This window comes from Coregonus lavaretus (genome assembly GCF_964263955.1).
Source record: "Coregonus lavaretus genome assembly, chromosome: 20".
Lineage (NCBI taxonomy): Eukaryota > Metazoa > Chordata > Actinopteri > Salmoniformes > Salmonidae > Coregonus > Coregonus lavaretus.
The window spans coordinates 36,619,805-36,631,838 of record NC_140007.1 but is presented as its reverse complement, the minus strand read 5'-3'; the positions used below and the strand labels follow the sequence as shown (position 1 = coordinate 36,631,838).

General features: G+C 39.8%; 1 protein-coding gene across 1 annotated transcript; it reads left to right on the top strand.

Moving 5' to 3' along the window:
* Positions 1–348: 348 nt before the first annotated feature.
* On the top strand, positions 349–1,335 carry LOC311148147 (P2Y purinoceptor 1; the record flags this gene model as incomplete). Its single annotated transcript, XM_084185039.1, has 1 exon — positions 349–1,335. The coding sequence occupies one exon, from the start codon at positions 349–351 to the stop codon at positions 1,333–1,335; it is 987 nt and encodes a 328-aa protein (XP_084041165.1).
* Between the last annotated feature and the right edge of the window lie 10,699 nt (positions 1,336–12,034).

Genomic DNA, 12,034 nt, shown 5'->3' with positions numbered 1-12,034 from the left:
GTGTGTGTGTGTGTGTGTGTGTGTGTGTGCGTGTGTGTGCGTGTGTGTGTGTGTAGACATGTCTGGTTTCCTGTTTGTAGTCAGGAACTGAGTCCCTACTGATCATCTCAGAATGATTCTGTATAGAGAGTCAGTGGTACAGTTTGTCATAGAGCAAATAGCACTTTCACACAAAACATTGTGAGAGAACACATTCCTCTATCTTTCGCAATCTCAATGTGGAGCTCTGAGAATAAAAACTGAGCGACTGACTTCTTCATTCATCTTGAAGTAAATACTTTTTTTTCATTCAACCTTTATACAGGTTATTCTCACCCTTATAAGATACATTTCTTTGGGGGAGAGAAAATGAAGACTAACTCGTCCTGCGGACAAGTTAACATGGAATTTACACACACATTCTTACCTGCAGTGTATATGTCAGTATTCATAATTGGTCTTGTTGCTAACTGTTTGGGACTAAAATCCTTGTTTGCGAACTGGAAGAAATTCGGAAATATCAATGTTTTTGTTCTGAACCTTGGAGTGGCAGATATTCTGTATTTGCTTACACTTCCATTTCTGTTTGCATACTACTCAGCAGACAGTCACTGGAACTTCGGACAAGTCTTCTGCAAGATGACACGATTCTGCTTCAATTTGAACTTGTATGGAAGTATTGGTTTCCTCACATGTATTAGTGTATACAGGTACCTGAGCATTGTCCACCCACTGAGAGTGATGGGTAGGATAACTGGTGGCCACTCTGTAGTTATCACTGCTGTAGTTTGGGTTTTAGTCTGCATTCAGAGTCTTCCTGATGTGTACTTTGACAAAACATTGTCCAACTCTTCTTCAGAGAAAGAAGCATGCTTTGACACCACCTCTGACTTCTTTACCAAGGATTACCTGGACTACAGTATTGCGTGGACAGTGTCTGGATTCTGCATCCCTCTGCTCATCATATTGGGTTGCTATGGACACGTGGCTGTGGTTCTCTCCACCAAAACCAACATCGACCAAGTGATGAAACGGAGATGCTTAAAACTGGTGTTCCTTGTGACTTTACTCTTCTCTGTTTGCTACATACCGTATCACGTATTCAGGAATCTAAACCTGAAAACTAGGATTTTGAAACAAGAACGCATGTGTCAGGATTGGTTCACTGGCATCTACATTGCTCACCAAGTCAGCCGAGCCCTTGTATGTCTAAACAGTGCCATCAACCCGTTGGTCTACCTCCAGGGTAATGAGGATCTTCTTATGCAGATCACCTGGCTTTGGCAACGAGCTCGCCAGTCTGTCCCTCAGATATTTAACCATCGCATCCAGGGACAAGCTTCAGCACCATTGTGAGTTCAGCACAGCATTCTCATTGCAATACTAGACAGAGTAGCTTTGTTTTGTGTGCTTGATAGTCAATCTGCATTTCTCTCCCACTCATTAATCTATGTCTGCTATGTTTATTACTGTTCATTGATTAAATGGGGAAGTTCAAATGATAGTTTATGGCTTTCTATAGGTCTATTGTGTGTTTACTGTGTAACTTCTCCAAGCTGTACTGTAAATATGATGATATGGAAAGTATATTCTATATCAGCTAAATGTCAGGGTTGCATTTTAGCTCCTGTGTTGATCTCAACTTTTACTAATGACTAGGGAAATGGGATGCAACCAGCCAAGTTGCATCTGTATGCAGATGATACGGTCATCTATTCAAATGCTCCTTCTCTGGTTGAGGCTATTGAAGAGCTCCAGACTGCCTGTCAGTCACTGCAGACCTCTCTGTATGGTCTCAAACTGGTCTTGAATGCAGAAAAAAACTAAATTCATGACCTTTACCAGAGCTCACTCTCAGCCAGAGAAGGTTAGCATTTTCACATCTGGAGGCACATCCATTGAAAAAGTGTCATCCTACAAATACCTAGGTATCAAATGAGTCTGGTGGGAGGAGCTATAGGTGGACAGGCTCATTGTAATGGAATAAATGGAAGAGTATAAAACACATAAAGCATATGGAAACCATGTTTAACCCCGTTCCATTAATTCCATTCCAGCCATTACAATGAGCCATCCTATAGCTACTCCTACCAACCTCCTCTGCTAGATATGTCGTTGGACAACAATCTGCCCTTTAAAGTTCATAATGGACAATCTTGTGAGGAAGCGAAAACTGAAATTGGGTTTATATTTTCGTAATAAGACTTGCTTCCTGTTCGAGGCTAAAATTAAGCTATTTTTTCACACTCATCTACACACAATACCCCATAATAACAAAGTGAAAACATGTTTTTAGACATTTTTGCAAATCTATTGAAAATGATATACAGAAATGTCTAATTTACGTAAGTATTCACACCCCTGAGTCAATACTTTGTAGAAGCACCTTTGTATAGCGATTACAGCTGTGAGTCTTTCTGAGTAAGTCTCTAAGAGCTTTACACACCTTGATTGTGCAACATTTGGCCATTATTCTTTTCAAAATTCTTCAAGCGCCGTCAAATTGGTTGTTGATCATTACTAGACAACCATTTTCAGGTCTTGCCATAGATTTTCAAGTAGATTTAAGTCAAAAATGTAACTTGGCAACTCAGGAACTTTCACTGTCTTCTTGTTAAGCAACTCCAGCATAGATTTGGCCTTGTGTTTTAGGTTATTGTCCTGCTGAAAGGTGAATTCATCTCCCAGTGTCTGTTGGAAAGCAGACTGAACCAGGCATTCCTCCAGGATTTTGCTTGTGTTTAGCTCCATTCTGTTTCTTTTTTTATCCTGAAAAATTCCCGACTCCTTAACTATTACAATCATACCCATAACATGATGCAACCACCACCATGCTTGAAAATATGGAGCGTGGTACTCAGTAATGTGTTGTATTAGATTTGCTCCAAACATAACACTTTGTATTCAGGACAAAAAGTTAATTTCTTTGCCACATTTCTTGTAGTTTTACTTTAGTACCATGTTGCAAACAGGATGCATGTTTTGGAATGTTTTTATTCTGTACAGGCTTCCTTCTTTTCACTCTGTCAATTAGGTTAGTATTGTGGAGTAACTACAATGTTGTTGATCCATCCTCAGTTTTATCCTATCACAGCCATTAAACTCTATAACTGTTTAAAGTCACCATTGGCCTTATGGTGAAATCCCTGAGCGGTTTCTTTCCTCTCCGGCAACTGAATTAGGAAGGACGCCTGTACAGTATCTTTGTAGTGACAGGGTGTATTGATACACCATCCAAAGTGTAATTAATAACTTCACCATGCTCAAAGGGATATTAATTGTTTGCTATTTTTTTACCCATCTACCAATAGGTGCCCTTCTTTGCGAGGCATTGGAAAACCTCCCTTGTCTTTGTGGTTGAATCTTTGTGTGAAATTCAATGCTCGACTGAGGGACCTTATAGATAATTGTATGTGTTGGGTACAGAGATGAAATAGTCATTCAAAAACCATGTTAACCACTATTATTGTACACAGAGTGAATCCATGCAACTTATTATGTGACTTGTTAATCAAATGTTTCCTCCTGAACTTATTTAGGCTTGTCATAACAAAAGGGATGAATACTTATTGACTCAAGACATTTCAGCTTTTCATTTTTTATTAATTTGAAACAAAATGTCTACAAACATAATTCCACTTTGACATTATGTGGTATTATGTGTAGACCAATGACAAAAAAATCTAAATTTGTATCCATTTTAGATTCAGGCTGTAAGACAACAAAATGTGGAAAAGGTCAAGGGGTGTGAATACTTTCTGAATGCACTGTATATGCATGCAGCCTCTTCTGTGTTGAAGAGACTGGACTGTTTATTATGCATCCTTATGCTTTGTTACAAAGGATCAGTCACTCACCCACCATTGCCCTTTGTACCAAATGGAGGGTTGGACCTAGCTTTATATGCGCAGACAGCTACATTGGTACGTGTGGTACAGGGCGGCAGGTAGCTTAGTGGTTAAGAGCGTTGTGCCAGTAACCGAAAGGTCGCTGGTTCTAATCCCTGAGCCGACTAGATGAAAAATCTGTCGATGTGCCCTTGAGCAAGGCACTTAACCCTAATTGCTCATGTAAGTCGCTCTGGATAAGAGCGTCTGCTAAATGACTTAAATGTAAAATGTAATGTAAATGTGTTCATTTACAAAACCATTCTGGATAAACTCCCTCTCTACATCTGTAGCCTGCTCACCACTATCAGTTACCAGACCCGGTCTACAAGGTGTTAGGCAAGACTGCCTTCTCCTATTGTGGACCAGAGGCATGGAATAGTCTACAACCTATGCTACACCTAGATTCATTAGTTCCCCTAAATGAGTTTAAAACTCTGATGCAAGACTCTGTTCAGGAGTGTAAATGTTTCCTGTAGACTGGATTGTGTTGTTGTTGTGCTAATTGTATTGTATGTTGTAATGTTGTAATGATTGCTGCTGCCTTCTTGGTTAACCTCTACGGGACGGTTGAGCTAACGTGCGCTAATGTGATTAGCATGACTGTTGTAAGTAACAGCAAACTTTCCAGGACATAGACATGTCTTATATGGGCAGAAAGCTTAAATTCTTGTTAATCTAACTGCACTGTCCAATTTACAGTAGCTATTACAGTGAAAAAATACCATTCTATTGTTTGAGGAGAGTGCACAACAACAAAAAACGTATCACGGCAACTGGTTTGATACATTCACCTCTGAAGGTAAATAATGTACTTACATTCAGTAATTTTGTTCTGATTTGTCATCCTGAGGGTCCCAGAGATAAAATGTAGCATAGATTTGTTTGATAAAAATCAATATCTATATTCAAATGTAGGAACTGGGTTTGACAGTTTGAACCCTTGCTGTCTCTGGCTCCACACCCACCCCGCCCGGCCATCTAGATGTGTGAAAGCTAGTGTATAAGCTAATGATCCATCATGTATGACATTCCTGGAAGTGTGTAAACTTACATTTTGTATTACCATATCATTTTTGTATGTTCTCTATAGTTATGTACTTGAAAATGTATCAATTGACCAATTCGGCACATTTGGCAGACTTGATACAAAATAGTCCAGAATTGCAATGCTTCACTGGATCAATCTGAAACTTTGCACACACACTGCGCCTACACTGCAATATTATATTGTGGCCTTTCTCTTGCATTTCAAAGATGATGGAACAAAACATGTTTTTTTGTTTGTATTATGTTTTACCAGATCTAATGTGTTATATTCTCCTACATTAATTTCACATTTCCACAAACTTCAAAGTGTTTCCTTTCAAATGGTATCAAGAATATGCATATCCTTGCTTCAGGTCCTAAGCTACAGGCAGTTATATTTGGGTATGTCATTTTAGGCGAAAATTGAAAAAAAGGGTCCAGTCCTTAAGAGGTTAAATAAAGGTTAAATAAATACAAATTAACATTGTTTTCCATGTATGGTAATATGCATTAATTGACGTTTCTGGTTATTCATTGTACAGTGAGGGAAAAAAGTATTTGATCCCCTGCTGATTTTGTACGTTTGCCCACTGACAAAGAAATGATCAGTCTATAATTTTAATGGTAGGTTTATTTGAACAGTGAGAGACAGAATAACAAAAAAAAAATCCAGAAAAACCCATGTCAAAAATGTTATAAATTGATTTGCATTTTAATTAGGGAAATAAGTATTTGACCCCCTCTCAATCAGAAAGATTTCTGGCTCCCAGGTGTCTTTTATACAGGTAACGAGCTGAGATTAGAAGCATACTCTTAAAGGGAGTTCTCCTAATCTCAGCTTGTTACCTGTATATAAGACACCTGTCCACAGAAGCAATCAATCAATCAGATTCCAAACTCTCCACCATGGCCAAGACCAAAGAGCTCTCCAAGGATGTCAGGGACAAGATTGTAGACCTACACAAGGCTGGAATGGGCTACAAGACCATCGCCAAGCAGCTTGGTGAGAAGGTGACAACAGTTGGTGCGATTATTCGCAAATGTAAGAAACACAAAAGAACTGTCAATCTCCCTCGGCCTGGGGCTCCATGCAAGATCTCACCTCGTGGAGTTGCAATGATCATGAAAACGGTGAGGTATCATTGCATGGGCTGCGTCTCAATCCCCAGCATCCGCCTATGTCGGCCTTCTGCAGCTGCGGTGGAAGGTGGCCGAGCTACATTTTTACATTTTAGTCATTTAGCAGACGTTCTTATCCAGAGCGACTTACAGTTAGTGAGTGCATACATTTTCATACTGCTACAGTGGTGTTTGTCAGACCATGAGACATCCCGAAAATCGGTCTGCGTCCGAACGGTTTGGCCTACAAAACTACACTGAACAAAAATATGAATGCAACATGCAACAACTTCAAAGATTTTACTGAGTTACAGTTCATATAAGGAAATAAGTACATTTAAACTTAATCTATGGATTTGACATGACTGGGAATACAGATCGGTTGGTCACCAATACCTTTTTAAAAAAGGTAGGGGCTTGGATCAGAAAACCAGTCAATATCTGGTGTGACCACCATTTGCCTCATGCAGCGCGACACATCTTCGCATAGACTTGATCAGGCTGTTGATTGTGGCCTGTGGAATGTTGTCCCACTCCTCTACAATGGCTGTGCGAAGTAGCGGGAACTGGAACATGCTGTCGTACACGTCGATCCAGAGCAACCCAAACATTCTCAATGGGTGACATTGTCTGGTGAGTATGCAGGTCATGGGAGAACTGGGACATTTTCAGCTTACAGGAATTGTGTACAGGTCCTTGTGACCCTTCATGCTGAAACATTAAGTGATGGCGGCGGATTAATGGCATGACAATGGGCCTCAGGATCTCGTCACGGTATCTCTGTGCATTCAAATTGCCATCAATAAAATGCAATAGTGTTCGTTGTCCGTAGCTTATGCCTGCCATACCATAACCCCACTGCCACCATGGGGTACTCTGTTCACAACGTTGACATCCGCAAACCACTCGCCCACACGACGCCGTACATGCTGTCTGCCATCTGCCCGGTACAGTTCAAACCGGGGTTCATCCATGAAGAGCACACTTCTCCAGCGCGCGAGTGGCCATCGAAGGTGAGCAATTGCCCACTGAAGTTGGTTACAGTGCCAAACTGCAGTCAGGTCCCTGGTGAGAACGACGAGCACGCAGATGAGCTTCCCTGAGACGGTTTCTGACAGTTTGTGCAGAAATTCTTCAGTTGTGCAAACCCACAGTTTCCTCAGCTCTCTGGGGGGCTGGTCTCAGACAATCCCGCAGGTGAAGAAGCCGGATGTGGAGGTCCTGGTCTGGCGTGGTGACATGTGGTCTGCGGTTGTGAGGCCGGTTGGATGTACTGCCAAATTCTCTAAAACAACTTTGGAGGTGGCTTATGGTAGAGAAATTAACATTAAATTCTCTGACAACAGCTCTGGTGGACATTCCTGCAGTCAGCTTGCCAGTTGCACGTCCCCTAAAAAACTTGACACATCTGTGACAACTGCACATTTTAGAGTGGCATTTTATTGTCCCCAGCACAAGGTGCACCTGTATTTGCTATTTGGTATTTTATTAGGATCCTCATTAGCTGTTGTAAAAGCAGCAGCTACTCTTCCTGGGGTCCACACAAAACATGAAACATGACATAATACAGAAAATTAATAGACAAGAACAGCTCAAGGACAGAACTACATAAAACATTTTTTTAAAGGCACACGTAGCCTACATATCAATACATACACACAAACTATCTAGGTCAAACAGGGGAGAGGCGTTGTGCTGTGAGGTGTTGCTTTGTCTGTTTTTTAAAATCAGGTTTCCTGTTTATTTGAGCAATATGAGATGGAACGGAGTTCCATGCAATAATGGCTCTATATAATAGTGTAAGCGTTCTTGAAATTGTTCTGGATTTGGGGACTGTGAAAAGACACCTGGTGACATGTCTGGTGGGGTAAGTGTGTGTGTCAGAGCTGTGTGCAAGTTGACTATGCGAACAATTTGCGATTTTCAACACATTAATGTTTCTTATAAAAAGAAGAAGTGATGCAGTCAGTCTCTCCTCAACTCTTAGCCAAGAGAGACTGGCATGCATAATATTTATATCAGCCCTCTGATTACAATGAAGAGCAAGATGTGCCACTCTGCTTTAGGCCAGCTGTAGCTTAACTAGGTCTTTCCTTGCAGCACCACACGACCGGACAACAATCAAGATTAGACAAAACTAGAGCCTGCAGAACTTGCTTTTTGGAGTGTGGTGTCAAAAAAGCAGAGCATCTCTTTATTACGGACAGACCTCTCCTCATCTTTACAACCATTGAATCTATATGTTTTGACCATGATAGTTTACAATCTAAGGTAACGCCAAGTAATTTAGTCTCCTCAACTTGTTCAACAGCCACACCATTCATCACCAGATTCAGCTGAGGTCTAGAACTTAAGGAATGATTTGTACCAAATACAATGCTCTTAGTTTTATTGATGTACAGGACCAGTTTATTAGTGGCCACCCATTCCAAAACAGACTGCAACTCTTTGTTAAGGGTTTCGGTGACTTCATTAGCTGTGGTTGCTGATGCGTATATGGTTGAATCATCAGCATACATAGACACACATGCTTTGTTTAATGCCAGTGGCAGGTCATTGGTAAAAATAGAAAAGAGTAGAGGGCCTAGAGAGCTGCCCTGTGGTACATGTTTGACATTAGAGAAGCTTCCATTAAAGAAAACTCTTTGAGTTCTATTAGATAGATAGCTCTGAATCCACGATATAGCAGAGGTTGAAAAGCCATAACACATACGTTTTTTCAACAACAGGTTATGGTCAATAATATCAAAGTCTGCACTGAAATCTAACAGTACAGCTCCCACAATCTTCTTATTATCAATTTCTTTCTACCAATCATCAGTCATTTGTGTCAGTGCAGTACATGTTGAGTGCCCTTCACTATAAGCATGTTGAAAGTCTGTTGTTAATTTGTTTACAGAGAAATAGCATTGTATTTGGTCAAACAATTTTTTCCAACAGTTTGCTAAGAGCTGGCAGTAAGCTTATAGGTCTACTGTTAGAACCAGTAAAGGCCGCTTTACCATTCTTGGGTAGCAGAATTACTTTGGCTTCTCTCCAGGCCTGAGGACAAAGACTTTCCTCTAGGCTCAGATTAAAGATATGACAGATAGGAGTGGCTATAGAGTCAGCTACCATCCTCAGTAGCTTTCCATCTAAGTTGTCAATGCCAGGAGGTTTGTCATTATTGATCGATAACAATAATTTTTCCACTTCTCCCACACTAACTTTACAAAATTCAAACTTGCAATGCTTTTCTTTCATAATTTGTTTTTTTATGCATGAATACGATGGCTCACTGTCCTTTCCTGCAGTCAAATGACCTAGTGGCCTCATGGGTGGAATGTTATACATATTTTTCATAATTTCATAATTAATAAACATTAGTTAAAAAACCTGCCGAAAATCCGATGTTTCTTTGTCAAACAGTTTTGTTATATTTCAGTCTTCTGTGATGTATATAAAGTGTAATATTGGGATGGAAACTCAAAACGGAATACATTTAAACTCTATATCTGACATGATATAGGTGTCTTCTTTTTTTTAAGCCCATAACCATGTGTGTGAGGTGTATACTTTCGTTTCAAAGTAGATTTGTTTAAGACTACCAAGAAGCACTGTGTGACCCTGATTCCCACTACAGTAAAAGCATAATGCATGTGCAGAGGAACAGGAAACCGACTACCTGCCAGCAGAGATTATACTATAGGTGTGAAACCGCTTTAAAAATACAATGTTATCATAATGTGGTGATCGGCCGCATATCTGAACACAAGGTTTAAAAAGGATACTGTATATATATTCTAAAGTGAAAATGTAAAGTTAAAGAAGACTTTTGCTGGTTGACTACATCATTTGAACATATTTTTATTTCATGAAAAATATATCTCATTCTTGATTGCATGGAATCAAATGTTACAATTTATACTGTATCACAAAATTGCTAACATTAGTTCAAACACATGGCAACGGTAGGACTTAATTACAATAACCCAATAAAAACTTGATTCAAAAGGTGAATGTAATAATTACATTTTTTTTTTACATATTAGAAAGGTTCTCTACATAAAATACCAGACACTTTGGAAATCCCATTATATCAACCTTCAGGTTTCTTCAATTGCTTTCCCTATATCTAAAATACACTGCATTACTTAACAGTAATGACAGGCCCACTGTCACTACAATAAGTACATTTAAATCCGAACTGGTACATGGGAATACATTTGAATCCATAAACTAAGAATGTGCAGTACTTCACACACCATAGTTCCTTATCACTTCAGTTCACATTTTGCTTAGAAGGGCCAGTCAATCCTCAGATAAAAAATGAAATGTTCTGTAATTTGATGTGACATAGTTGTTCTGCCAAGAAGAGCCTTGTGTTCCTCAGTAAGAGCATTCAGTAAAGAACATGCTCTAGTCCTTAGCAGTCATTCAGCAGCAGACAGGAAAACAACCTCTTTACGCTGCAGGATGTGGTCCCAAACGATCTCTAATGATGCACAGTAGTATTGTATAGCACAATCTGTTTTAGTTTCAACAAAGGCCTCCTAGATTAGAAAGAGAAGTGCAAGATCAGATACGGAACACGAAAAGTTTCATAAAAAGGATAAAAAAATGATTGAGGGCAAAAACTATGGGCACCAATGCTTTTCAAATGTCACTGTACAAAATATTTTCTCAGAAAATGTGATAAATCAATGTCATGACCTCAAGCAAAAATAGTGGTAAAATATTACAAGAACAAAACTACATACTGTGCAGTGAGTTCAATTACTGTGAAGTGAGGTAAATTATCAATTGAGTATCAACCATTTAACTAGTTGGATCTGTTTGTTTTATAAATGGAAACCATCAATAGTGTTAAGGCCTGTAGCATAAATACTAGAACACCTCTGAAAATCCTTAGTCTCTGTGCATTCTCTCAAGCAGACAGCTATCCTATGTCCGAGCCTATCTCAGAGTGAATTAGTAAATTCACTGAAAGTGAAAATGTAATCTACAGATGCCCCTAAACATACAGGATACTGTACTATTGTACTTTTCTGTGTCCTCGTTAATAAACCGCACAGTCAGAGAGCACAGAGCAGCCCATCAGTCATTCTCTCCCTCTGCTTTCTTGGATGGATGTCTTTTTGAAAATGTTTTACTCTAATCGTCAGACTTCAAGTTTTCCAAACCCAGGGTCTCTTCTCAGTTTATATATATTGCGGAACCCAAGTGTCACGGATTCTGCCGAGGCTGCTCCTCCTCCTTGCTCGGGCAGGCTTCGGCGTTCGTCGTCCCCGGAGTACTAGCTACTGCCGATCGATGTTTTCGGTGTTTGTCTTGTGTTGTCTAGTTTATACACCTGTTGCTTATTAGTGTTGATTGTGTAGCATATAAGTTCCCTTGTTTTACGTTTGGCCTTTGTGTGTTATTGTGTATTGTCTCGTTGATGTTCGGCATAGCTATTTCGCCTCATTACGCACAGGGTGTTTTTCCCCTCCAGTGTTTTGGAGACTTTTGTTTGTGCGTTTGCATTCAGTAAAGTAGTCATCCTGATTCTCTGTGTCCTGCGTCTGACTTCACTTGCCGCGTACACATCACCCTTTTGACACCAAGAAGTCTAGCGGTCGCCGAGGCATCTGCTAATGGGGATCCAAATAAAGAATAAAGAATACCTTTTGTTCGCTTTCAACCCGCGCCAAATGAAATCTAATAATGAAAGGCCACACTTGGCTGTGTGAGAGATAGGGATAGTGGTAAATGTGTTGATCCTGACAAACTAAGTGGAAAAGTTTAGTGAAGGAAAAGGCCCCTTTATAATCCAAAAGGGTAACATGAGATGGTACCTTACTAAACTATTTACAATAGGAGCAGATCATTTGGGGCTTGGTTATAAAATAAGGCATGGCTAGATGTTTTGTTTTGCTGCCAAATTAAACCACCATACATTGATTTTTACATTGCCACTGTATATCGAGACATCCCAAGATTTCACTGGATTATTTTGGGGCCTCACATCAAGAATGTTGCTTGGGTATGCTACTGACTGC